Raw genomic sequence first — 22,019 nt, 5'->3', positions numbered from 1 at the left:
TACATATATGTATAAATACATGGAAAATCTTACCACTTTACTTTTTTGTAAAAAATCACGAACAGCCAATTTCAAAGTCCTTTTCATTGAAGCCATTGTCAGATAAATCAACTTGTACCACGTGTAAGAGTGTATTCTTGACTTGTAAACAGACCAGAAACAGCTGATCAAATGAAAGTAAACATAAACAAGGGAACAGGAAACGGAAATCACATGGTGAAAGTGTTACAAAACGAAATGTTTATCATGATCTTTTTTTTTTAGCCAATCAGAGGCGCCGGTACATATATCACTTGGCAGACATGCGTTTCCGGGAAGAAACAATGGCGGATGGTGAAAAATGGCTAGAAAGTGCCTTAATTTATTTTTTTTTCTCAAAATCACCGTTTAGCGTACCATTTTCATGTGTACAGCGTACCAATATAAAAATGGGCTTTCAGTTGTACCAATTACGGCGAGAACGTACCAGTTGACAGGTATGCGATATGAAACTAGAACTGACTTGTCGTCTTAACAAAGGGGCATGCTCAAATTCGAACGGAGACGACCAAAATACGCCGGTTTACTCCACATAATATTTATTCCTAATATACATATATATATATATGTATACATCCAATTCAGAGCTGAAAACGAGTTGTCCCGGTTTCTAATATACAAAGATGGATAATGCATGAACTGATGAAATAAGGCTTGCCACGACGGTCCAAGAGCTCCGCCCTCTCCTGTGATCCTTCCACCTGCGTCCGTAACACTCGGCTCGGCTCAGCTCGCGCATGCACCTGTGGTTGTGCACGCATCCATCAAAGGGAACACTCTTGCCTGCGCGTGGCACCGCTCCCTGCTTCACTGCCACGGTTGATGTGCTCGTCGGGAGTGCAGGGGGTCACTTTGGGAGGCATCCATGCTTCTCTGCAATGAACAAAAGACACGATGAAAAAGACGTGCCAGTCTTCAGCACGGATTTGTAAAGTTCATTTTCAAAAAGAAAGAAGTGTCGCTCAGTCGTAACTCACTCACTCACTCCCCCATCAGCTGCTTATTTCGACCTCTCCTGGCTCTTGCCACGCACGCGCCTAGCGCGGGCCATGTTGGTGGGGGCAACGATACCGTCAGAGGCGGACGCGCTGGCTCATTTTGTCCCTCAACAAAGGACTGGCAATGTTTAAGAGTTTGACTGTAAAAAAATGGATGTCTCGGAAAGGAAAATTCACATAGATCCCCAGAGCATCACTGAATATTTCGACAAACAAACAAACAAAAGATCCCTGGCCTGCTTAACTCATGGTACTCCTTTCCGACTTAATGTAAGAAAGAACATGTGGGTCGTTTTGAAGGAGTTGGATCGGATAACTTTATACATGCCGTATTGGGGGAAATTTCATTATATATATATATATATATATATATATATATATATATATATATATATATATATATATATATATATATATATATAGATGTATAAATATATATATAAGTACGTACGCCTGGAGGAGGCCTTCTCCCACCGCCGGGCGCCAGGGGGCGCCAGCTGCGCGACTCGGCCCTCTCCTCCCGGATGCGGGAGGAGTCGGAAGCCCCAGTTAGCGCTTCTCTGCCCGCTCGCTCGCTGGTTGGTCTCGCTCCGTCCGTCCGTCTTCCCGCTCCAGTCCACGCGACTAGCTAGCCTAGGCGTCGCCAGCAGGGGCGTCTTCCTTCCGCGCTCCTTCGCCCCTTCGCCTCCTCTCCGACCGGAGGGGAAGAAAGCCTCGACGACAGCGCAGAAGCCAGGGGGGGGGGGAGGAAGCCGGTGGGTCGGCTGGACTTGGGACGCGCCACTCCGGAGCTCCCCCGTTTCCGCCCGTCCGAAGAGGGGACATGGAGGCGTTCGGCGGTAGTTTGGGTGAGTTTGCGGGGTCAAAGTTCAAGCGCGCGCGGGAACGGGAGGGAGAGCGAGAGAGGCACGGAGGGAGGGAGGGAGGGAGAGAGGGAGAGAGGGAGAGAGGGTGCCTTTGCCTGCTAGCCAGCCAGCTCGCTAGCTCGTCTGGAGTGCGCGCGCACTTTAGACGAGCTGCATTCCTTTCCACGTGTCACCTCCGACCCTCCGCCCCTCCCCTCCCCTCCCTTCCTTCCTCTCTTCCTCTCTTCTCCCCTCCCCCGGTACCAGACAAGCGGATCGATCGTGACCACCGACCCAAACGAACCGTCGGCCGAAACCAATGCGCCCGTAGTACCCAATAGAATGGTTGAATTCCCAAGCAGCCGGGGGTCAGGCGGAGGCGCCCCGGGCCGAAAGTCGGAGGCCGACGGCTCGGGCGCCCCGGGCCCAAAGTCGGAGGCCGACGGCACCGGCGCCCCTTCACCGAACTGCGTTGTTTGCGTGCAGACGGCAGCGCGGCCTCGGGCGCTTCGGACGTCCACGAGCGTCTGTGCGCGCTGGAGCTCCGCGTGCAGCAGCAAGAAGACGAAGTGACGGTGATGAAGGCGGCACTGGCCGACGTCCTTCGCCGACTGGCCGCTTCCGAAGACGCCGGCAAAGCCAAAGGTGGGCGCCCGAAGGGGCGGGGTGGAGCGATGCTCGGGACGGCCGAGCCATGGCTCCTCCCCTTTCTTTGTGGCCAAACGGCAGCGTCCGGTATAGGCCCGAGCCCGTCCGTGTGCCCCAAGACACGCTCTTGTGCTTCAGGCGGGACTCCGTCTAACTTGTGCGTGGCCAACGGAGGAACGGCCGCCTTGCGAAAGACCAACTCCAGGAAGGAAATGCTGTCATCGTCCGCCACCGCCAGGAGGTAAGCCAGGGGAGAGCGCGCTGGCGCTGGCGCTGGCGCTGGCGTCTTGGCCTTTTCCCACCCGCAGAGTATAAATCAGAGAAAATGGCCCAAATGAACAAAAATTGCGTTGCACTGGAGGAGACATCCGATTCTCCAAAGAGCGGATTTTCTCGCCGCTCCCGTAACCCGGGTCCCGTAACCCGGGTCCCGTAACCCGGGTCCCGTAACCCGGGTCCCGTAACCCGGGTACCGTAACCCGGGTCCCGTAACCCGGGTCCCGTGACCGCGGCTCCGCCCCACCCCCGTCTGCGTGTGTCCACAGCGGAGCGTCCGAGCCCAGAAAGGAAGCGCGGGGCGCGCGGAGGAGCGGCGCTGGCGAGGAAGCTCCTCCTTCGCAGGGAAACCGTCCCGGGGACTCCAGTAAAAGCCAGCCGTTGCCGCCCCCGGCCAAAAGGTCCCCTTTGACTCGGCCGGCCGAATGGCCACTAACCCGCCCGAACGCACGCCCGCCCGCCTCGGGCGCCTTTCTCTCTGCCGGCCCAGCTGGATTCCCGCCGGTCCTTTGGGCCCCCGTCTCCCGACGGGACTCCAGCTGGCCTTCCTCAAGGGGCCTCCTCGCGACAGCGCGACGGCCACGTCCCGTCCACGCCGAGCTCGATGCTCCCCCTCAAAATGGACGGGATGTGGGCGAGGGTCTTTCTTTTCTGGAGCTTGGGTCAAAACGTGAAAATAAATCCACGCGTGAAAAATGTTTTTTGGGAAATTTCCCCCATCCTCTGAAAGTCCATCTGGGCCAAATGGTCGGGGACCAAAGCGCAAACGCAAAGACCATTTTTTTTTTCTGAGCCGAGAGTTCCCGTCCTTCCACTTTTCCTTCCTTCCATCTTTCCTCGGGTCCTTCCCTTCCACCGACCGCTTCTCGCCGCCGAGCCGCCGCAGCTTTCTCACGGACGTGTCGACCGCAGGGGTCCGAGGCGCTCCCGAAGCGGGGCGCGGGAAGGCGGCGAGGATGGGCGAAGCGCGCCGGCCAAGGCGCCCTCCTCCTCTTCTTCCAGGCTGCAGGCCAAAGCGGGCAAGAACGGCGACAGGTAGCCGGCCATCCGTCCGTCCGTCCCCGCGGGGAACTCCGCCGTGGTGTTGTCGGGTGGGTGGCGCGGTGGCGTGTGGTTTGCTCTGACCCCCCGATCCGGGCGCTCGCGCGCCGCCTCCGCTTGCAGCAGAACCAAAGACGTGGCGCTCGGTCAAGGTAAAGGCGGGAAGTCGGCGTGGCCCCAAAATGCCGGGGGGCCGTCGGTTGACCGTGTCGTTGTCTCAAAGCAGCCAAACTGTCCACCCGGGAGAAAAACAGCCAAGCGGGTGAGTGGAGGACAGAAGGAAAAATAATCTGGCTCGTTTCCATGGCATATTTCTTCACCGGTCTCGTGGTGTGTGTGTGTGTGTGTGTGTGTGTGTGGGCAGAGGGAAACCACATCAAGATGTTCATGCGCGGACGCCCCATCACCATGTTCCTGCCGTCCGATGTGGAAAACTACGAGGACGTGCGCACAGAACTTCCCTCAGAGAAGCTGAAACTGGAATGGGTGTATCCTTTGCCCGGGAAATGTCCGTGTGGTCGGTGGGCCGGGGCGCTTTGGTCGCTCTTTTTTTTTTTTTCTCCTTGAGCGCCCCACCCTCAGCTACGGCTACCGGGGGCGAGATTGCCGCTCCAACGTGTGCCTGCTGCCCACCGGCGAGACGGTCTACTTTGTGGCCTCCGTGGTGGTCCTCTTCAACCAGGACGAGCGCACACAGCGTCACTACCTGGGCCACAGCGACTGCGTGAAATGGTGGGTGCCCGGTGGGCCGAGACCCCGGCCGACCCCGGCCGACCCCGGCCGACCCCGGCCGAGTCCCCGGCCGACCCCGGCCGACCCCGGCCGACCCCGGCCGAGTCCCCGGCCGACCCCTTTGGCTCATCGCCGCTCTTTTTCCCCCAAGTCTGGCCCTGCATCCCGACGAGATCCGCGTGGCCACGGGACAAATTGCCGGCGTGGACAAAGACGGAAGGGTGAGTGGGGCCGCTTTTAACCCTGAAACCCTGAAATTTCTTTGGAAAATCCGTTGATGGAGCGCCATTTTGCGCTCTCTCTCTCTCTTTCTCTTTGTGTTTGCGCGTCTGTCTCTCAGGCCGTGCAGCCGCACGTCCGCGTGTGGGACAGCGTGAGCCTGTCCACGCTGCAGGTGCTGGGCTTGGGAACCTTTGAGAGAGGCGTGGGCTCCTTGGCCTTCTCCCGAGCCGTGAGTGCCTCCCCAAAGCCAGCCTCCTCCCTCCCTCCCTCCCTCCCTCTGGCAACCCCCCCCCCCTGACCCCCTCTCCCACTCAACCGGCGCAGGATTCGGGTCAGCACCTGGCCGTCATCGACGACTGCAACGACCACATGTTGACCGTTTGGGACTGGCAGAAGAAGTCCAAGATGGCCGAGATGAAGGTGCCCCACTCAAAGTCTGATTTTATTGCGGAGGGTTTTCCCATTGAGGGTTTTTTTTCCCACCTTCTCGGATGATTCGATTTTGTTTGGTCGTGGTTTTCCCGCAGTTTGGGCCTTTTTCTTTTTTTTCCCGGGTGTGTTTTTTGTCCCCCCCCCCCCCCCCCCCCCAACCCAACCCCTCTTTTGGTAAGCAAAGTGAGGCCTTTGTCTTCCTCCAGACCACCACCGACGTGGTCCTGGTCGTGGACTTCCACCCCGCGGAGGGCGACACCATCGTCACCTGCGGGAAGTCGCACATCTTCTTCTGGGCCTGGAGCGGCAACTCCTTGGCTCGGAAGCAGGGCATCTTCGGGGTAGGTGGCGGCGCTCGCCGATGGCCCCCGCCGATGGCCCCCGGCGATGGCCAGTGGGCCCCCCCCCCCCCCCCGCTCACTTGCCGCTCTCCTCTCACGACGGGGGTGGGTCCAGAAATACGAGAAGCCCAAGTTTATTCAGTGCTTGGCCTTCCTGACCAACGGCGACATTCTGACCGGAGACTCGGGGGGCGTCCTCCTGGTGTGGACCAGAAACGTGGCCGAGACCTCTGGGAAAGGCCCTCGAGGTACGACTGGGGTGGGCGGGGAAAGGCGTTTGGCGAGAGCGCCCTCTCTGTGCCAACGGCTCCTCTCGGCCCGACGGCAGCCTTTCAGATCAGTCGGCAGGTGAGAGGTCACGAGGGCAGCGTCTTCTGCCTGTGCCGGACCGGGAACGGCGGCGTGCTGAGCGGCGGCGGCAAGGACCGCAAAGTTATCTCGTGGGACGCCCACGTCCGATCCCAGCGGGAGATGGAGGTCCGCCTCTGGCCTCTGGCCTTTCTGCGCCACCGCCCCACAAGCGAGAAGCCGCTCATTTTGTACGTCCAAAGGTTCCGGAGCAGTACGGCAGCATCAGGGCCGTGGCCCAAGGGAAGGGGGAGCAGATCCTGGTGGGGACCTCGCGAAACTTTATCCTCCGAGGGACCTTTGGCGACGGCTTGACGGCGGAGGTGCAGGTCGGTCAACCCCCACGCCCCCCGCGGCCCCCAATGCGTCCGGCCGGAGTGGCCCTCCGGAGTGGCCCTCCGGACCGTGACGCCTCGCGGCTGTCCCGCAGGGCCACACGGACGAGCTGTGGGGCCTGGCCTCGCACCCGTCCCAGGATTTGTTCCTGACGTGCGCTCAGGACCGCCAGGTGTGTCTGTGGGACGCCGCCCGTCACAAGTTGCAGTGGAGTCGCAGCGTGGAGGTGAGTCCTGAAGGGAGGGAGAGAGGGAGGGAGGGAGGGAGGGAGGGAGGTAGGGAGGGAGGGAGCGAGGGAGGGCCAGAGGCCATGGGGCCGGCCAGGGAAGGAAAAAGTTCAGAAGGAAATGATTATCAAAGTGGAATCTGATCCAGGACGTCACCGTGACTGTCAGATAAATAATCCAAAAGGAAATGATGACAAGTGCCACCTTAAAAAAAAAAAAAAACTAAAAACACTTGGATTGGGCGGTCCAAACCGTAGCCTGCTTTCTTTTTTTGACCACTCTCTCTTGTCCCTTTTCCAGGAGCACGGCCACTGCGCTGACTTTCATCCCGGCGGAGGCGTGGTCGCCATAGGGACGCACTCGGGAAAGTCAGTGTGTCGCCGGGGTGGGTGGGTGTGGACGGCGAGCTAGGCGGGGCTAACTCCCGCCGCGCAGGTGGTTCGTGCTGGACGCCCACACCGCCGACCTGGTGGCCATCCACACGGACGGCAACGAGCAGCTGTCCGTCGTGCGCTTCTCGCCAGGTGAGGAAGGCGCGAGTCCAAATGGACGGCTGTCCGAATGGACGGCCGTCCGAATGGACGGCCGTCCGAACGGACGGCCGTCCAAACGGACGGCCGTCCAAACGGACGGCTCCTTTCTCTGAGCCGTACCCGGAGACGGGCCGGCTCTCTCTGCTCGGCCAGGCCCGGCCGGGCTGCTGAATTTTTCCCATGTTCTGCCACTGACAGACGGCGCCCTGCTGGCGGTGGGCTCTCACGACAACCTGATCTACGTGTACAACGTGGGGGAGCGCGGACGCAAGTACGCCCGCTACGGGAAATGCTCCGTGAGTCCGACCTTTGCCGTCTTTGTCGTGGCCACGGCCCTGGTTGTAATCCAATTTCTCTTTCCTTTCTTTGTCTGGGCCCGACGTCCGGTCGCGTCTCTCACGGGGACCCGGTGACGCCACGACGACGACGGCCGCTTCCAGGGTCATTCCAGCTACATCACTCACTTGGACTGGTCGCCCGACAACAAGTTCATCATGTCCAACTCCGGAGACTACGAGATTCTCTACTGTGAGTGTGGCCTCCGCTGTCGCCGCGCCGCACGGCACCGGGCTAAAGTGCGCTGGGTTGACGGCGCTTCAGGGGACGTCGCCAACGGCTGCAAGTACATCCGGAACCGCTCGGACTGCAAAGACATCGACTGGGCCACGTACACGTGCGTGCTGGGCTATCACGTCTTCGGTGGGTGCGCCCGCCGCGTCGCTCCGCCCCGTCGCTCCGCCCCGTCGCTCGCCCCTTTCACCACAAGCGTGCGAGGCGGCGCTAACCCATTCCGCCCTCAGGCGTGTGGCCGGAGGGCTCGGACGGGACGGACATCAACGCCTTGGCGCGCTCGCACAACCGCAAGGTCCTGGCTCTGGCCGACGACTTCTGCAAAGTTCACCTCTTCTCGTACCCGTGCTCCACGGCCAAGGTGAGCCCGGAGGGAGGGGGGGGGGGAAAGACAAAGAAAAAGAGTTGAAAATCCACTGGCTCGGGGGTGCCTCCAGCGACCGCTCCGTGGCCCAGTCAGTCCCCTTGTCCAAAGTGCCAGCCGCCGTCCTCTGGCCCGCCTGAATCCAACGATGGACTGATTGGATTCAGGTGCGGTAGAGATGGCAGGGCGCACGGGGGGGGTGATGGTCCTAGAGGAGGCCATCACGGTCGGGGCTATTAAAAAGTCATTTGTTCCTACCCGATCTCCCCGCCGGCGTCCTGAGCCGTCCTGAGCCGTCCTGAGCCGTCCTGACTCTTCCTGGCCTTCCGGGACTTCCTGGACTTCCTGGCTTTCTTTCAGGCTCCCAGTCACAAGTACAGCGCTCACAGCAGTCACGTGACCAACGTCAGCTTCCTGCATGACGACGCACACCTGGTGTCGACGGGCGGAAAGGACACCAGCATCCTGCAGTGGCGACTGGTGGACAAGAGCAACGCCTGCACCGAGCTCTCCGCTCACGGCCCGTCCGCCCCCAGCAGCGCGGCTTCGGGTGACGCCCCCGGTGACGCTCCCGGTGACGCCCCCGGTGACGCTCCCAGTGACGCCCCCAGTGACGCTCCCGGTGGCGAGGCCTCGGGAGCCGGCCCTGGCGACGCCCTTGACGACGGCTCTGACCACGCCCTTGACGACGGCCCTGGCCACGCCCCTGGCGACGCCCCTGACTACAGCCCTGACGACGCCCCCGGCGATGCTCTGGACGGAGAGGCTGTTGACCACGGCGCTCTCACCGTCTGAAAAGTGTTCGGTGAGATGTCCCAACAAATGTGTTTTTCCTTCAGGTCGGAGTGGGAGTGGGAGGGGGAAGGGGAGTGGGAGTGGGAGGGGGAGTGGGGCAGGTGGGGCCAAGCGACCGTTTTGTTGCCCACTTTGCAGAAGTCCAGGGTGACACCTAGAGGATTTTTTTAAAATTTCATTTTATATATTTTTTCTTTCCTTTTTTTTTTTTTTAAATATCCCATCCTTTTTGTGGGCTTCGGGTTTTTTCCTCAAGACTGTTGATTTTTTGTTGTTGGTTCTTTTCTCAAAGAATGTTGCTTTAGAAACGTCCTTTTTCTTGGGCGAATTCCTTTTGTAAGCGGGGCCATTAGATCAGCATTTGCAAACCCTAAAGCCTCCCCATTTGATCTCCCGATGACCCCAACTTGTTTCTTGCCTTTTGTTTGTTTGTTTTTGCCTTGATTTACAAATAACAACAGCAACAACGATGACTTGGTTTTTTTTCTTCTGTCTGCCAGATTTGACTCTTTTCCTTCCTCTTGCTACGTCAGGGCGCTCGACTTTGGGAGACGAAAGCGGAACTTCAACTTCTATACTTTAGTTTGGATGGCTTTGCTAAAATTGCCCTGTTTTTTTAAGTCCAAAAGAAAGATGTTTTGTCAATTGGGTAGTAACAACAGACGTCTTTGGCTTGCTTTTTGTTTTGTTTTAATGAATGGACAAAGAGCTCCAATAAGACCAGGAATAATGATGATGACGACGATGACGATGGAGCCGAGCCCCAATTGCACGGGAAGCCGGCAAAGTTGAAGAATGGCGCGTGTCCGGCCCACGCACGCAGGTCGTTGAGCAGTGGCTAAGGTCACGCCACGATGCGGTAGAGCCTTCCCACCCGCGCCAGCCAATCGCCCAGGGCCCGGCGCAGCGGCGCCTCGCCCGCGCGGCACGCCAGCCGACACAAGTCGGTGTAGAGCGCCGGCTGAAGGGCCACGAAGGCGGCGTCCGGAAGTCGCAGGACCTCCGTCAGCAGCGCCGCCGCCGCCGCGCTCCACGCCTGTCGGCGAGCGGCGCGCCAAGTGAGGTCGGGCTTTTCGGAAGCTCCGGTCCGCCCGGGGCCATCTCACCTGCGCACGTGCCCGCGCGTCGTCTTCGTCGACGTGGCGGCCCCGCCTGCCTTCGGCGCATCGGGGGGGCCGCGCCCCTCTTTGGACCGGGCCCGGCCGGCCCGACCCGCTGCGGAGAGAGCCACCAGAGTGGAGTGCTTAGCCAGTGTGGAATGTAGCACTTTGACACCATTTGTCTATTGACACAAGTTCCCCGTTTACAAGTTATCTCAACTAGTAGAGCTAGTTGTCTTGCCATGCCACAGCTCGCGGGATCATCACATGCTTCAGTTGCAAGCAATAAAACTTCCACAACAAACCTCAGTGTCCTCAGTGTACGTTAAGAAAAATAGCCTCACTATCCTGTGTGGTTTTTCCAAGGAAAAAAAACGCCTGACGATACAACGGCGAGGGCCTTACCCGAGAGATGCCTCGGCCGGCGCGGAGGCCTCGCGCGGGACGGCGGGATCCTCGGGCTCGGCGCCGCACACCTCGCCGCTCAGCCGGCGGAGACGCCCGAGCAGCCGCGTCCACTCGCAGGCGGGGCCCGCGCTCGGCGACGACGCGGCCCGCCAGCGGTGGTGGCGGCGGCGCGAGCGGGGCGGGCTCACCTGGGAAAAGGCGCAGGATGAGAAAAAGACTTGGGGCTTCCGACTCTGCCGGCTCTGCCTTGACCCTCACCTGCGCCGTCTCCTCAAAGATGTCCTCGTCCTCCGACGACGGCGATCCGGGACGCGAGGAGTCGGAGCTCCAGTCCGGTTCCCGCTCCTCGGAGACGGCGGCCACGACCTGAGGACGGCGGCGGGTTAGTGGGAGAGACCCAAGGGGGCGGGGAGAGCCACCGAAGGGGCGGTACCTGCTGCCCCGTCAGCCCGTCGGCGCGAGCGGCCAAGGCGCGCAGCAGCAGCCGCGAGTAGAGCCGCAGGCCGGCGGTGGCCTGGCGGTAGAGGTTGGCCGCGCCCCCCAGGCCCGACACCTTCATCAGCAGGTACTTGAGAGCCGGGCGGGCGTCAAAGTCGCGCGCCGTCCTGAGGGAGATGGAGATGCCTGCCCGACTGTGGCTTTGCGCCGGAGCCCGTTTGGCGGCGGCCACGCCACCCTTTCTGGTGTCCCATTTTGCTTCCGACAAACGGCCCGTGGGTTGTCGGCCCACCTGTAGGAGTCCAGCGGCAGGTCCAGGACCACGGACAGGTTGGCGGCCGACAAGTGAGGCAGGAAGCCCGCCGCCTCTGGCCGCCGGCCCTCTGGCCTTTCCGGCTCCGCCTCCTCCTGCCGCAGACCCGGCGGAGCGGTCAAGGGGCGCGGCCCCCTCGGCAAAAGACTGGAGTCCTCGCGCCTACCTCCAGCAAGATGTCCTCCAGGTTCCGCAGCAGAACTTGATGGGACAAGAGGCTCACCACCACCTCACGGAAGGGAATGCTGAAAGACGGAAGCAATGGCGGGCCGTCGGGGTTACGGTGGTCGGCGCCTGGAGCTGCCGGCCGGCCCGTTTCCCGGCTCGCTGACAGCGGTGGGGGCGGCAACAAAAAGCCTACCTGACTCTCCTGAAAGACACAAAAGACAAACCGTGTGGACGGGATTCCCACGGGCGGGCCAATGTCCAGGGGAGCATTTCAGATAGGAGATGGGCGCCGGCGACCCACCCGTCGTACGGCGGCGTCCGGGCCCGCGGGTCCGGGACCGCTTCCACGATCAGGACGCACGACTGCGCCTGCTCAAAAGCGTCCTCGTGTTCGGGGCTCTCGGGACAAACTTGCCCGTCCGAAACAAAGACCTGAAGGGGACGGACTGACTGGATTCCCGGCGCTAAACGCCACGCGCCACCACCCGTCGGGGCTGGCACGTACCTGGCGAGCCAAGGTTCGGATGCGCAGGCACTCGGCCTCGGCCCGTGGCCACGGCGAAGGGGCCACCATTTTCACTTGGCAGGCGTCGCCGCACATTCTGTCCGTGCCGCTCTGGAAAGAGGCCAGCAGCGCCTGGGGGCCCCCGGGGGCCAAAGCAGAGCCCGGGGTTTGCACGCCGTGGCCGGCTTCCCCGGGAAAAACGGCGGCCACTGACCTTGACGGGGCGCAAGGTGACGGAGAAGGCCTCCCGCAGAGCGTGGCAGGCCAAGCTCCACATTTCCTGGCTGAAGACCGGTCCCGCCGTCACCAGAACGTACCTGCGGGCGGTCGGCGTCAGCCCGGCGAGGCGTCACGTGGCGTAGCGCGCCGTCACGTGGCGTAGCGCGCCGTCACGTGGCGTAGCGCGCCGTCACGTGGCGTAGCGCGCCGTCACGTGGCGTAGCGCGCCGTCACGTGGCGTAGCGCGCCGTCACGTCACTTCACCTGATGCAGGAACAACCCGCTCTGGAGAGGGTCTCGGACGCCTGCGACACGCACGCCACCAGCAATCGGAAGAGCTCCTTCAACATGGCGTGGATCCAAAAGTCGCAGCCTTCGTCTGACGGGCGGGAGGGAAAAGAGCGGCGTTCAGGCCCCGCCGCCCCTCCTCCTCCGCCCTCACTCCTCGGCGCCGCCGCCAACGCACACCGACGGAGGCGTGCCAATTTCAGAGTAAGAAAGCCGGCAAACTCACCGCCGTCCGCAAAGCTGCGGACGTGCTCCACCGCCAGCTCGCAGCAGAGCCCGATGGCGTGCTTGAAGTCGGCCGCCCCGTCCCGGCGGCCCGCCCCGTCGCCGACCCGTCGCAGCCACAGCGACACCACGGGAAGCAGCAGCCGGGCCAGCGCCCAGATGGCAAAGAGCGGACCTGCAAAACGGAGGGTGTGGCGAGTCCCCCTGCCGCTCTTGGCCACGTCCCCAGCCTCCCCAGCCTCCCCAGCTCACCCGGCACGACGGCCGTCTCGCGCAGCAGTCCGAAGAGCGTCTCCAGGGCGGGCGGCTGGTGGCGGCGGGGGCAGTCGGAGGCGGCGGCCGCCAGCCGCTCCAGCAGGAGGCTCCACACCTGGATCAGACCTGACGGGACGCAAAAAGACAGTTGGCCCCGGAAAGGAAAGCCACATCGGGCGCCTTCCGTTCAACTCCACGGAATGCGCCGAGCCGGAGCGCTCACCCGTGCCGTCGTCGTCAAAGTCCGGGGCGGCGGCGTCCTCGCCCCTCCTCCCGGCGAGCCCCGCCCCCAAAAAGACGGGCTTGGAGGGCATTTGGTAGATGCGAGCCAGCATCTAAAAGGGGGAAGCGGGGGCAAAAGCGCCGGCAAATACGTCAGAGAGCCCAGAGCCAGTAAAAAGACAACGGCGCTCACCTGCGAACAGCGCCGCAGGTAGTCCAGCGCCGGCAGGCACAGGTCCAGGGAGCCGCCGTCGTCGTCGCCCGCCTCCTCCTTCTCCTCCCTGTCCTCCTCCTCCTCCTCCTCCACCTGCGCCTCGCCGTCCGGCTCCCCTGTCGTCCAAAGAGCAATGTGGCGAACGACGGGGCGGCAAACGACGGGGCGGCAAAGGGCGAGCGGCCACTCACCCCATCCTTTGACAAACTTGACCAGGCACGCCACGTAGTCGGCGGCGGCGTTGGCAAACACCTGCACGTCGTCGGTGGCCACGAAGGCCTCGAAGACGTCGAAGACGGGCGGGCGACGCCCGTCTGCGGAGCGGTCGGAGATTGGGGGCGGGGCCCAGAGGGCCGGGCGGCGGGCGGCCTACGTACCGGCGGCGTATTCCTTGGCCCCGCCGCGGACGTTCCCCAGGGCGCTGAAGAGCGGCGGCCAGCCCGACCGGATGGCGGGCGAGCACGCCTCCACCAGCTGGCCGATGGACGTCACCACCTGCGCGACAAAGCGGAGGACGGACGCCGTGCGACTTGAATAGTAGCCCTTCCAAAATCCTTTCGCGCTTTGCTACGACCAAAGCGTCACGGCGCGTTGTGCTTCTTTGGTTAGACGGCCGGGCGGGCTCTTCCGATTCCGACGCATTTTGAAAGGCGGCGTGGCTCCACCTGGTCCTGAACGTCCTCGTCGCACACTTCCAGCCGCATGATGTGCTCCAGAGGTCGGAAGAGCGCCTGGTTGTAGCGGAAGCCGGGCGGCTCGCCGGGCCCGTTCAGGACCTCCGTCAGGACGTCGTGGATCAGAGAAACGGCCTTGCGCGACACCTGACGCTCCCCGTGACACGCCGCCTTGGGGGTTGGGGCCGGGGTTAGACGCGGCGGGGAAAAGCGGCTCGCCGTGGCCCCCCCGACCACAGGACCGGCTTGGGGCGGAGAGGGGAGGCTCCCTACCTCCACCAGGTGCGGCGCCACCACGCTCCAGGCTCGCATCTTGTGCAGGAGCGGCCTGTCGCCGTCGCGCACGATCCTCAGCGTTGCCTCTCCCAAGCGGAAGAGGTGAGGGTGCCCCGAGGTCCACCCCGCGCCGCCGCTGGTTTTGGCCCGAAGGGGAGCGCCGGGCGCCCGGGCCTGGCGGGGCATACCGGGCGCGCCCGGCCCACGCTCCTCGCCGTCGCCGGCGGAGCCAAAGAGCTGACGGCGGGAGGCTTTGCGCAGCTGCTGCAGGAAGCCCAGCAGCGACGGCAGGTTGCGCCGGAGCGCCGCCTCTTCCAGCAACCTGCACGCCACACAAAGGCGGGAAAAGGGAAAAGGGAACAGGGCCTCAAAAAGGAACAGGATGCTTGGCGGGCGCTTTTCCAATCCCACCTGTCGGCCCGCGCCGACAGCGCGCAGGCGGCCCGGGCGGCGGCGGGCCCGCTCAAAAGGCTCCCGGCGTGGGGCCGCTGGCGGACGGTGGGGGCGGGCTCCGGGGCCCGGCCCTCCGCTCGGGGCTCGCCTTCGCCAAAGTGAGCGTGCTCCAGAGAACTGATGTACTCCGTCACTCTGCGAATAGGGTCGCGGTCGTCCGACGTGGCGGCGGCGACGGCGAGTCAACGAGGCCACTCCTGGCCGACGCCCGACCCGGCGCTCACCTGAAGACGTGCGTCCAGCACTGGTGGTGGTGAGCGCCCATCTCCGAGCCCACGTCCAACACGGCCTCCATGCACAAGACGTGCGCCGCGTGCAGGCGGACGCCGGCGGGCGCCGAGGTCCGCTCGGGACGCCGCTTGCCTGAGGGGGCGTGAGAGAAAAAAGCCCCCGCCACGAGAATGGAGAGACGTACCGGCGGGCGGCTCCGCAGTCAGTCGGGCCGACCCTTCCTCACCTCGTGCGTCCGGCTCCTCCCTCGCGCAGGAGGCGGCGGCCATCCGCGCCAAGGCCGACGCGCAGTTGCCGGCCACTCCTGAGGGCGGGCGAGATTCAAGGCCGGGGCGGACCCCGAGAGGCGTCCGCCGACGCCGCCGCCTCACCCAGGTCGCGGCTGAGCGCGGCGGCCCTACGGAGGCCGTCCAGGCTCAGGTAGACGGCGTCTCTCTCTCGATGGCTCGGCGAGCTCCGGCCGCCGCCGCCCGTGGCGGGCGCCGTCAACGGCGCCGACAGAACCTCCGTCAGCTGGCCCCACAAACTCGTCAGCAGGAAGCGCGAGAAGGCGGCGCCTCGGGGAAAAGAGACGACGGATTAGATTTACGGCCACTTTGGCAAATGGCCGGGGAGATGGAAGAGGGGAAGGGGCACTTACCCGCCACCGCCGCCACGGTGACGTCGTCGTCGTCGCTGCCGCTGGATTGGCGGGAATTGGCCCCGGCCCGAGCGCCACCGCCGCCCGGAGCGTCCGTGTCTGAGAGCGAAAAGGGGGCGGCGATAATCGTGGTTTGGTGGGCCCAAAAAGGAAAAGGGGAACCGTGGGTCCCGGTGTAACTTGGCCCGCTACGGACATGCTGTCAAAGCAACATATTTGTACCCATCAGCATGGCCACCAGAGGCGGTGGCGGCGCCGTGGCCTCCCGGTAGCCCGCCTGGCCCAACAGGTCCCGCTCCACAAGTTGACGGTGAAGCTCCTCCGTCCACGCCGGAGACACCGAGGCGCCGACGTCCCGGATCCCGCGTGCAAACTCCTCCTGCCGCACGAAAGGAAGTCGGATCGGGACGGGGCCGGCACCACCACGCACTACGGCACCACCACGGCACCACCGCGACCGAGAAGTCTCTCACCGGGCCCAGGGCCGGAGGTAGCACCCCCCGCCGGTAGAAGTCGCAGTGGCGCAGTTTGAGGTTGAGCAGCAGCGCCGAGAAGGTCAAAAGGTAGACGGCGTCGGCCGGGAGCTCGGGCCCCAACGGCGCCTCCCCCGGCCCTGTCCGGAACGCCGCCCAGAGTCAGCTCTCCGCGCACGTTCTGCGCCCGTGCCACCACGTGGCCGGGGGCCTTTCCCACTTTGCGGAGGCGGGCTGACCGGAGCAGAAGGCGTGCGCAAAGTCCAGGAGCTGCCGGTCCGCTTGCGCGCCGCCCTCCGAGGCCAGCAGCCGCGGCAGCAGCGCCGCCAGCGCCCGCGCCAGGAGACGGGCGCCGCGCCGTCCGGCCGGCGAGCCGGGCTCGCCGCCGCCGTCCTCCCGCTCCGAGCCGACGTCCGAGACGTCCGAGGCGCCCGAGTCCTTCTCGGCCGCCGCCGAGTAGCGGTCGCACGAGTCCAAGTCGGTCCGCGACGGGTCCCGCTCCTCCGTGCTGCGCGGCCAGCCAGAAGAAAAAACAAAATGGAAGAGGTCGGCTGCGGGTCTGACTGGTCTAGTCGCGGTCCAAGCGGAGCGGGAGGCTCGAGCCGGCCGGCCCCCCACTTGGAATGAAAAGAGGGTGCGCCAGGCTACGTCCGGATGGAGCCCGGACGCCACTCACCTGAAGTTGCTCTCGCTGTATCGCGAGGCGCCGGCGCCTCCGCTTCTGGACGGGAGCGAGAGGAAGCCGGTGACGTCGGGGTACGGCGAGGCGCGCCCGCGTTGCACCACGTCTGGCGGGGCCGCGCGCCGCTCCCGCCGCGACCACGGCTCCTCCCCTTCGGGGCCGGCCGACTCCCAATCCCAATCGTCGGCGACGTCTCGGGGCGGCCCGTCGGGATCACGCCACTTGGTGGCGGCGGCGGCGGCAAAAAGACAACTTTTGGAAATCAAGTCGTGCACGCGCACGGGGGCGATGGAGCGGCGAGCGAGCGCTTCTCCGTCGGCGGCCGGGCCGATACGATGAGTGGAGGAGCCACTATTTTGGGGTTAAGCCTCTCATCAAGGGATCAGCGTATCATGCCTTTCCAAAGCCACTGGGGTCAAGGTATGGCCTACCTCCGTGGAGGACGGGCCGCGTCTCCGCCACGGGAAGTCGCCCTCGTCGCTCTCGGAGCGGCCGGCGCCCTCGGGGGGCGCCCCGGGCTCGGCGGCCTCCAGCAGAGCCGCCTGTGGGCCGCACCCATTCTCCCGTCACAATCGGTCCGAGAAGGAGGAGAAAATAGCCCGGCGGAGGGCGCCACGCACCTGCTCCGACGTCAGGCCCCGTCCCCGCGACAGCTCCTCCAGCGCGCCGAGCAGAGCGCAGGCGGCCGACACGCTCCAGTAGCGGGCCTCGGCCCCGCCCTGGCCGCAGGCCTCCGCCGTGCCGTCCAGGATGCTGAAAGGGCGCCGGGCCAGCCGTGGGATACGGGGCCAAAGCCTCCGTGGAAGTAAGCCATACTCACAGTCCCAGCAGGTCCGGGTGCGCCCACTTCTTTTCGCCGGGGGGCCCCTGGCCGCCGGAGGGACATGGGCCCGGAGCGGCCAGCTCCAGCAGCCTCTGCGGACAAGCCAGCATCTGAACGCAGGAGAGAAAGAAAGAAAAGGGGGGTGCGCTAAGATATTGCTTCCGGCGCCTGGGGGAAAGGAAAGGAAAGGATGGGGTGAAAACGTAACCGGCCATCCCCAAAATTCACTGAGTCTAAAAGAACGCTCCAGTGGTGTCACCTGGCTTGCAGTTTGTTATTTTTTTTGTGTCAGGGTTACGAACAATGACCATGACTCAAGCCCTACCTCCTTCATGACGCGGATGGCTTCGGCACGCCGGCGGGGCGGCGGGTAGATGAGGATCCTGTGGTAGAGCGACTGCAAGACGGGCTTCATGGACTCCAGCCGGCCCACCAGCCGGACCAGCTCGGCCGCCGCGTAGCACACGGCGCGGGCCGCCGTCCCGCCCGACGGAGGCCACGTCTCCTTGGCGCCTGCCAAAGGCTCGGGGTCAGCCACGCCACGTGGGGCCGCGGCCGACAAGAAGCGGCGCACGGCCAAACGGGACGGCGGCGCCAACGACGGGGGCGACTCACCCGGACGGAGCCGCTCCCACTCGCCCGGGGCGCTCTTGTCCTCCGGCGGCTCTCCCGCGGCGGCCGCCAGCGCCGGACACAGCCGTTTCCTGTCGGGACGAGAGCCGGCGTCAGCGCCGACGTCGGCGCCGACGTCGGCGCCGACGTCGGCGACGTACGTAGCACGTACCAGACCAGGTCGGTGAAGCGTCCGGACAGGTGCACGCTGGGGGGGCAGGAGCTCAACACGGCCAAGACGCTCTCCAGGTAAAGAAGTCGCAGCATCTGCTCGTCGCTGAAGAAGGGAAAAAAAACGCGCCAGAGGCCAGTTTTGAGCCCAGACTGGAGCGGGTGAGACGCCAGTCGGCCGGCCGCTCACCGTTCCAGCGACTCCAGCTTGTCGCAAAAGAGCGTCAGGACCGTCACCACCTCGTGGCACAGCGCCCGGCTGACGGGCGACAGGTCTGAAAGGCGGCCGACAGAGGGATCACCGTGGTGAGCCGGCCGCTCCGACCGCACCACGCTTTTCCATTTTGGGGGTGGGGGAGAAATTCCCCATCCGACGCATTGCTCGCCAAAAAAGAGGCCATTTGTCAGCAAGGCCGTGAAAAATGGCTTTGGGCGGAAAGGAGAGGATGGAGCGTGTACCTCTTTTCTCCAGAGGGGGCGCGGTCGGCTCCTCCCCATCGGCTCCCTACAGACGAAAGACGGCGGCGGATGCGCTAAGATCCGGGGAGAGCTTGGGAGAGCTCGGGCGGGTGGGCCGTCCGGCCGCTCACCTCCTGTCGCCGTCGCAGCTGCAGCGTCAGATCTCCCAAAATCTGGCCCAGCGTGGCTCGGACGGCCGTGTCCACGCTCCGCCGGTGACAGCCGCGCGCGTACATCTCGGCGCAAACCTACGCGCGCCACACGTCAGCCGCGCTCCCCCGTTGGCTGGGCCCGCCCGGCCACGCTCTACCTGGGTCACGCGTAGGACGGAGTCGGCGTTGGCGTCGAAGGAGGGCGAGTAGGTCAAGCACAGGAGGACCTGTGGGAGGAGACGGCCGTGAGTGAGTGAGCTCCGATGGCAAGTGCTCCCAAATGGAATCTGCGGGGAAAAGCCCGCCGACCCGGGGGGACGGGTGGTCCAAAAGGTCCCGATGAGCGGGAAGGGAGCCCACAGCCTGAAATCCAGCCTTACCTTCATGACCTCCACTTGCAGGTCCTCGTGCAGCTCCGGCGCGGCGCGCAACGCTGCCAGCACCTGACTCAGCGGCCGCCTCTCGGCGGGCTCCGCCTCCTCGCCGGCCCCGCCCGCCAAGCCGTCCTCGCACAGCAGCGTCTGCCAAAAAGAGGCAGCGGCGGCGTCACGGCAAAGTCGTCGGGCCGGGTCGGGCCGGGTCGGGCCTCCGCACCTGCATGCCGCTCAGCGCCATCTGAGCCAGCGTGAGGTTTTTGGACTCTAGCGCCACCTGGAGGGGAAGGAGACAACGCGCCCTGCCGACGGGCCGACCACCACCACTTGAAAGGTCTTTCGGCACTCGGGCCGCCGGCGGCGGACGGCCGATGCTTTTGCAGTTCTTACCGCAACTCTGACGGGGAGAGGAGGCCCGCCGCCGCCGCCCCCGCCGCCACCTTTCGGGACTGCAGACTTTCTAGGGGGACAAAAGCAAGGAGAGTGGGTTAGGGTCAAATGATCAAAGTGTCACCGCCCTGGTGGCGAAGACGGCTGGGGCGACGACGACAACGGTCGAGACCCACCACGGGCGTGTGCGCAGGCGTCACGGAGGCTCTTGTGCTTGTGTCCGGCCGCGTCTCGCTGGATCTTCCGCAGGAGCTCCTCCATGCTCGTCCGCCAAAGGCTCTATCGCATGACCACCCTGCACTTTTTATACATGCGTATGCTTAATATTTAGTTATCTATTTAACTCAGGATTCGTGATTAATGGATGGGGGGGGGGGGGGTGTCATTGCTCTGTTGTTTTTCTTGGGTGGGGGCGTTGCTCTGTTGTTTTTCTTCCAACTAGCGCAAATAGGGGGCTGTATTTCCAGCCTCCAGGAATTGTCAATTTAGTCGCTACCTTCATTCACCACTGATCATTGGCCTGGCAATTTCATTGGCTTGGACGTTTTAGGAGGACAATGAAGATAGCAATCTGTCTGATGAGTTGATGTCTTCAACTAAATGCCTAGTCCCCAAAAATCGAGGGAGTGTTTTTTTTGTCATATTAAGCTCAAATGACATTTGCCGTTGGCACCCCCCCCCCCCCCCCAAAAAAAAAAACAACAACATAGGAATAAGGAGTATACTAAATCATCGGGGAAAATGACTCACCTCGGGTGGGCTGTCTCGATCAAGAGAAGCCACTGCTTTAAGATGGCCGCCGCCCACGAACGCCGCCCATCTCTACCAGTCTTGATCAATATTCCTGTTTTCCTCCGTGCTCGCTTCGCAAATAAAAGTGTCGAAATGTTCGCATCCGGGACGAGGGGCGTGGAAGAGCAGGTGTCGGTCCAAATTCGAGGAGGAGAAGGAGGAGGGGGCGGGGCGTGTTCCAACATCCGCCTTTCTTCTTCTCTTGCTCCCTGGTCACGGTAGACTCGCACACAGGAGAGAGCGGAATGCTGCCGCTTTCTGGAGGTAGCGTGTCACGTCAGGCAAAGCCTTTCTTTTTCCCAATAGTATACGGGTTAAGGTTCATCCTAACTTAAACCCTCTTTGTCGCTTTAAAAATCGGGCCGGGTGGGTGCACTTGTTTTTTTTTTGGAGGGGGGAGGGTGCTCTTCCTAATGATTAACACGCTCAAAGGTTCAACAAACCACCGGCTGAGACACTTTGTCCAGCGGGTTAGGGTGCACGTGGACCGGGGCCCATAAATAAGGGGGCCCGTTTATTGGGTGAAGGTCAGCTGCTTTTACTGCACGTCGACGGCCATGAAGATCTTCCTGCTCCTGCTGCTGCTCCTCTTGCCCGTCTGCTCAGGTTGGCCCGCCCGCCCGCCCGGCCGCCCGTGGATGGCCGATCGCCGGCGCCTTTTTCGCACTTTCCCAATAATAACGTTGTGAACGTACACGTCGCTCGGGCAACGGCGGAGCGGGTGGGTTATCGTGGGATTTGTTTGGTTGCCCCCGACGGCTTTGTGCTCCCCAAATCTAGCCAGTACGCCTTGTCTGTGCTTCAGCGGCCGACTCCATCCGCTGTCACGGCGAAGACCACCTGATGGTGCGCGACATGATCTTGACGTGCGACACCAGCCGCCAACGGCAGGCCTGCTACACCCGAGGTGGGCGGGCGTTCGCCGGGAGCCCGGGGCCGCCGGGCCCCTCGACCTCGGACGGCCCACGGGCAACCTGCCTGACTGCGGCCTCCTTCCTTTGACAGAAAACGGTGAGAAAGGCTGCATCGCCGAGGAGAATTGCTCGCGGCCCGGGACGCGCTGCTGCGCCACCGACCTCTGCAACAACTGAGCCACCGCCTGCGGGTCAATAAACGTGGCGCCTCTCACCCGCCGTCTGCCTCCTCCTTTCCTCGTCTTTTGGGGGTGGTGGGGGGGGGGGGGGGGTCGTAGATCCGGACTCGTCCACGGCATCGGGTTAGGGGCGTAGGCTTGAGGTGGGCGGGACGACGAGACCCACGGCTCCGCCTATCGCTCAAATTCCTGCCACGGCCGATGAGCGGCGTGCTCCAAAGTCAGATGGGCAACCTCCCCGCCTTCTTCCGTGTCGTAGTCATCCTCGTCAAAAGCCGCGGGTGGCGGCGGCGGCCTTTTCTCCCGTCCGTCCGTCCGTTCCGGCAAATAATGATCCCTAGTTACGAGAACAATTTGGAGATGCCAGAAAGCCAGGGGACCAAGACATGAGGTTGTTTTGAAGAATGATATTTCAGCCATTTGGTTATATAAGCAAGCAGGTGTGTCTGATGACAATAAAGGCTTTTGGATTTGATATAAAGACATAACATCCCATAGGACTAGGCTTTCATTTCAAACGATTCCACAAAATGTTGGTTTGCATAGAGAGGAAAGCTTTCCGCAATACTAAGTGTCCGGCGAGTGCAATCAGTGGATTGGCATCAGCTGCTTGTCGCAGCCC

At 63.1% G+C, this 22,019-nt stretch overlaps 3 protein-coding genes across 7 annotated transcripts; 2 read left to right on the top strand and 1 right to left on the bottom strand.

Annotated features, from left to right (window-relative positions):
- Nucleotides 1–1,555: 1,555 nt before the first annotated feature.
- On the top strand, nt 1,556–10,151 carry eml4 (EMAP like 4). Of its 5 annotated transcripts, XM_077728953.1 has the most exons (25): nt 1,556–1,885; nt 2,369–2,527; nt 2,669–2,771; nt 3,076–3,207; nt 3,719–3,841; nt 3,971–3,999; nt 4,071–4,109; nt 4,212–4,335; nt 4,430–4,579; nt 4,731–4,800; nt 4,920–5,030; nt 5,126–5,221; nt 5,440–5,574; nt 5,690–5,822; nt 5,903–6,051; nt 6,126–6,251; nt 6,353–6,484; nt 6,786–6,853; nt 6,921–7,009; nt 7,217–7,314; nt 7,459–7,546; nt 7,619–7,717; nt 7,819–7,949; nt 8,313–8,757; nt 9,248–10,151. In XM_077728953.1, exons 1-24 carry the CDS (start codon nt 1,861–1,863, stop codon nt 8,745–8,747), a joined length of 2,844 nt encoding a protein of 947 aa, XP_077585079.1. In that variant the 5' UTR covers nt 1,556–1,860; the 3' UTR covers nt 8,748–8,757; nt 9,248–10,151. The 5 variants fall into 5 exon arrangements, with proteins under 5 accessions (XP_077585079.1, XP_077585082.1, XP_077585081.1 ...); XM_077728956.1 differs by lacking the exon at nt 9,248–10,151 and having other exon boundaries at nt 3,974–3,999; nt 4,074–4,109; nt 8,313–8,809; XM_077728955.1 differs by lacking the exon at nt 9,248–10,151 and having other exon boundaries at nt 3,974–3,999; nt 8,313–8,809.
- Nucleotides 9,438–20,412, bottom strand: arfgef3 (ARFGEF family member 3). The gene is made up of 43 exons (XM_077730129.1): nt 20,263–20,412; nt 19,689–19,812; nt 19,513–19,582; nt 19,343–19,424; nt 19,129–19,269; nt 18,907–18,975; nt 18,728–18,844; nt 18,597–18,642; nt 18,328–18,412; nt 18,139–18,243; nt 17,970–18,058; nt 17,680–17,867; nt 17,352–17,464; nt 17,152–17,284; nt 16,928–17,073; nt 16,526–16,882; nt 16,089–16,357; nt 15,850–15,989; nt 15,599–15,755; nt 15,377–15,475; nt 15,108–15,293; nt 14,963–15,040; nt 14,730–14,868; nt 14,464–14,640; nt 14,050–14,374; nt 13,768–13,947; nt 13,480–13,597; nt 13,294–13,416; nt 13,082–13,218; nt 12,890–13,001; nt 12,664–12,792; nt 12,413–12,586; nt 12,163–12,277; nt 11,894–11,996; nt 11,680–11,811; nt 11,476–11,606; nt 11,173–11,251; nt 10,986–11,101; nt 10,689–10,860; nt 10,514–10,621; nt 10,253–10,443; nt 9,854–9,962; nt 9,438–9,783 (listed from the first exon to the last, which is right to left on the bottom strand). Exons 2-43 carry the CDS (start codon nt 19,771–19,773, stop codon nt 9,592–9,594), a joined length of 5,817 nt encoding a protein of 1,938 aa, XP_077586255.1. The 5' UTR covers nt 19,774–19,812; nt 20,263–20,412; the 3' UTR covers nt 9,438–9,591.
- A 326-nt stretch (nt 20,413–20,738) lies between these two features.
- Nucleotides 20,739–21,437, top strand: LOC144204974 (uncharacterized). The gene is made up of 3 exons (XM_077728975.1): nt 20,739–20,910; nt 21,110–21,211; nt 21,310–21,437. The coding sequence occupies exons 1-3, from the start codon at nt 20,862–20,864 to the stop codon at nt 21,393–21,395; spliced, it is 237 nt and encodes a 78-aa protein (XP_077585101.1). The 5' UTR covers nt 20,739–20,861; the 3' UTR covers nt 21,396–21,437.
- Nucleotides 21,438–22,019: the final 582 nt, after the last annotated feature.

This window comes from Stigmatopora nigra, chromosome 12 (assembly GCF_051989575.1).
Source record: "Stigmatopora nigra isolate UIUO_SnigA chromosome 12, RoL_Snig_1.1, whole genome shotgun sequence".
NCBI lineage: Eukaryota > Metazoa > Chordata > Actinopteri > Syngnathiformes > Syngnathidae > Stigmatopora > Stigmatopora nigra.
Note: the sequence above shows the minus strand (reverse complement) of the source record. Positions and strands in the feature narration are given on the sequence as shown.

Coding starts and splice junctions, on each gene's coding strand:
- LOC144204974 (XM_077728975.1), top strand. CDS start 20,862: ATGAAGATCTTCCTGCTCCTGCTGCTGCTCCTCTTGCCCGTCTGCTCA. Junction 20,911..21,109: donor CCTCTTGCCCGTCTGCTCAG/GTTGGCCCGCCC, acceptor TCTGTGCTTCAG/CGGCCGACTCCATCCGCTGT. Junction 21,212..21,309: donor GCAGGCCTGCTACACCCGAG/GTGGGCGGGCGT, acceptor TTCCTTTGACAG/AAAACGGTGAGAAAGGCTGC.
- eml4 (XM_077728953.1), top strand. CDS start 1,861: ATGGAGGCGTTCGGCGGTAGTTTGG. Junction 5,823..5,902: donor CTCTGGGAAAGGCCCTCGAG/GTACGACTGGGG, acceptor GCCCGACGGCAG/CCTTTCAGATCAGTCGGCAG. Junction 6,485..6,785: donor AGTGGAGTCGCAGCGTGGAG/GTGAGTCCTGAA, acceptor TCCCTTTTCCAG/GAGCACGGCCACTGCGCTGA.
- arfgef3 (XM_077730129.1), bottom strand. CDS start 19,773: ATGGAGGAGCTCCTGCGGAAGATCCAGCGAGACGCGGCCGGACACAAG. Junction 17,285..17,351: donor CACCCGGACCTGCTGGGACT/GTGAGTATGGCT, acceptor GCGCCCTTTCAG/CATCCTGGACGGCACGGCGG. Junction 16,883..16,927: donor ACCCCAGTGGCTTTGGAAAG/GCATGATACGCT, acceptor ACCCCAAAATAG/TGGCTCCTCCACTCATCGTA.